The 2,704-nt window shown below is 35.4% G+C and overlaps 1 protein-coding gene across 4 annotated transcripts; it reads left to right on the top strand.

The window, feature by feature from the left end:
- Positions 1-1,899, top strand: LOC149174549 (uncharacterized). Of its 4 annotated transcripts, none has more exons than XM_089422629.1 (4): positions 1-213; positions 364-457; positions 576-639; positions 1,640-1,899. In XM_089422629.1, the coding sequence occupies exons 1-4, from the start codon at positions 72-74 to the stop codon at positions 1,706-1,708; spliced, it is 369 nt and encodes a 122-aa protein (XP_089278755.1). In that variant the 5' UTR covers positions 1-71; the 3' UTR covers positions 1,709-1,899. The 4 variants fall into 4 exon arrangements, 3 of the variants coding, with proteins under 3 accessions (XP_089278755.1, XP_089278754.1, XP_089278756.1); XM_089422628.1 differs by having other exon boundaries at positions 1-261; XM_089422630.1 differs by lacking the exon at positions 1,640-1,899 and having other exon boundaries at positions 364-476; positions 576-879.
- The last annotated feature ends 805 nt before the right edge of the window (positions 1,900-2,704 follow it).

Genomic DNA, 2,704 nt, shown 5'->3' with positions numbered 1-2,704 from the left:
TTTAAGTGGGTTCAATGTGTTGGGATTATCCCAGTCCACCTAACAGACGTTCCAGATCCTCGTGATACACAATGCCTTGGACAAAGAGAAGGGTGTATTTGGGTATTACCTCCATTGCTTACTTGCATTCATGTTTCCTGGTTTCGGCTCTGGTTATGGTTTCCCCTGCATGTCATCGAAGTTTCGTTTCTTTGTTAGTAATTCTCATATCAGGTAGCCCAACTTTCCCAAACCCTCAATACGATTTTTCCTTCAGAATAGGTAAATGGAGCTGGCACTGGAGTTGACTATCTCTCATTTTGGTGTTTTTTCTGTGGTTTTTGCGCTCTTTCACGGTTCCTCTTGGTTTTTTGTGTTTAATAGTTGTTATGGGCTTTTCCACCTATGTACCTCACAACATTCCCCTCCAAAAACTATATTCATATGTTCGAAAGGAGGTGCCAAGGTTTTCAACTCCGCAAGATAATGGTCCACATGTAATTTTAGCGAAGGTTTTCTAGTTGTTTGTTTGCATTTTTTTTTGCTAATGAATCACCTATAGTTTACTCACTGGTGCGAGTTGGTCCACTGTGCAGGCCTATTCAACTGGTCTGGGTGAAGATTCTGAGGCTCTTTGGCATCCCACTTCAAAATCGTGAGGTGGGTTTGGCTTACCCTGCTACCTCGTCGGTCTAGAGTCTCTAGGTTTTCAAATTTACCTATTTAGAATGCTTGTTTCATGTGTGTTGTTTTATGGTTAAGGGTTTTAGGATCCCAAATGTAAATGGAATTGTATAATATTTAGGAGAGGGTTATGTTACCCCGTTAACTTGGAATCTATTGTTAAGATCTTATTCAATGATTTCGGCTATCAAGTTTATTCTCAGGTCATTTATCATACTATTTATTCCAAGTTGTTTGGCTACTATGCATTTCATGTTTGTTTTCTATGTTATTATCAGTGTTTCTTGCATGCTATAATATCTGGAATTTGTTTTCCTATAAAGGAATTACTTTCATAGCTATATGTAAATATAGTGAGGATTTCTATTGAAATTAATGTAGTAAAGCGAATCTATGTTTAATTTACTCGGCGAGACCCTCGATACTCTTTAATTCTTTGTCATTTATAATGCCATATGCACAACAAGTTATTGTACTTGCTTAAGGGTATTCCTCCCTGCTCGTTTATAGTTGATCGGAAATCCTCCCTATAATATGTTTGCATGTTCTCACGACTCAATTCAAAGAAATGTTTTGTTTATATTTTTCACCGTGGTATCTACATGACTGTTAGCTGAACTTGGCATAGATGTTTGGTTAGAATTTGTGAGTTTTTTTTGAATAGAAAACCCTTCTTTTCTTCTTGTTGAGAAACCCCTCTGTAGTTCCATGCTCAGTGCGCTCAATCATACAAGGGTTCTTTTGTTAATTTCTTTTCTTTTAAGCGCAGTTCTCCCCTACAACCTTAATCCTGAATTTTATTAATTGTATATTGTTGAGTTGTTTTCTCCAGAATGTTTCTTAGGCAAAGTCTAATCTTATATTTTCTAGAATCATTCCAATGATTCTCAGAAATTCTAGATTAAATTGCTACCATCTGAGTTGCCTTAACTACTTGTATCTGTCTTGTCTAATTACGTTCTTTTTTCTTGTATAGAATAGTGAGGGAGGGACAACTTCCTTGTTTCCAGCAGTTCTGAAGAAAAACTACTTTGTACTTGATTGAGCACGTTAATGTGTTATTTTCTTGTTTCCCTTGGAAGATGCGGCTATAAAAATTTTCTGGAATTTTCCTTAACTTCCTACCTGACTGTTCTTGTTACACACTTTGTAGTCTTTTTACCCAACGCACAGACCGTTGGGTGTAATCATGTATACATTATAGCAATATAACTTTCATGCATTTATGGATTTCTAAATCAGGTTATTGTATCTTTGATTCTTCAGTTTGTCACAATGTAAGTTTGTAACTCATTTTTTTTTCAAGATTTGCTTGCCAAAATTTCTACTCTTTTGTAAAGGAAAACAATTATTTAGAGATTGTTAATGCATGTGATTGTGGAATAAAGCACAATGCTGCTATTTATTTGTTTTCATTAACTTGATCCACTCCTTATTCTACTGGTCACGGGTTATGCTTTCCTAAGCAAAAACGTTTTATTTCTGTTATCGAGGATACCATTTTTGTATGTCCAAGGGTGCATGTCCAAAGTTACAGTGGCTAATTTCAACACTATTCACTGCATTTTCTTTAATATTACCCATCGTCTTATTCAATGATTTATGTTTCAACAATTTATAATTTATGCTAGGTTTTCCTTTTAACGGTCTTGGGATTGTTCCTAATGACAATCAACCACTTAGCCTTTGGGACTAACCTACCTCCTATACCAGTTACATAACCCATATTGTAATAATCAATGCTGGTACTCTACTTCTTCCAATTGCTTGCTGTGGGTCTTTCCTCCACAATGTGACCAATTACCCCTCACCAATATTCTGGGTAATGTTATATGGATATATATAAATACATATATAGTCCTGTTACTAATCTTTCTCATTTACAAATATCCTTTTTTTTCTTTAAATAAACTATGATCACATTCGGTATAAATATCTCTTGGAAAAATATGACCTGGATTATCCACAGTATCTTTTTCATCATGTCGACATTTTGAACCCCAAAGGGGATCCATCATCAGGACATAAATTGATAGATTGA

Source organism: Pinus tabuliformis, chromosome 4_1, assembly GCF_031772625.1.
Source record: "Pinus tabuliformis cultivar Carrire ecotype Pingquan chromosome 4_1, CPIR1, whole genome shotgun sequence".
NCBI classification, from domain to species: Eukaryota; Viridiplantae; Streptophyta; class Pinopsida; order Pinales; family Pinaceae; genus Pinus; species Pinus tabuliformis.
The sequence above is the reverse complement of the archived record's forward strand: the minus strand, read 5'-3'. Positions and strand labels throughout refer to the sequence as shown.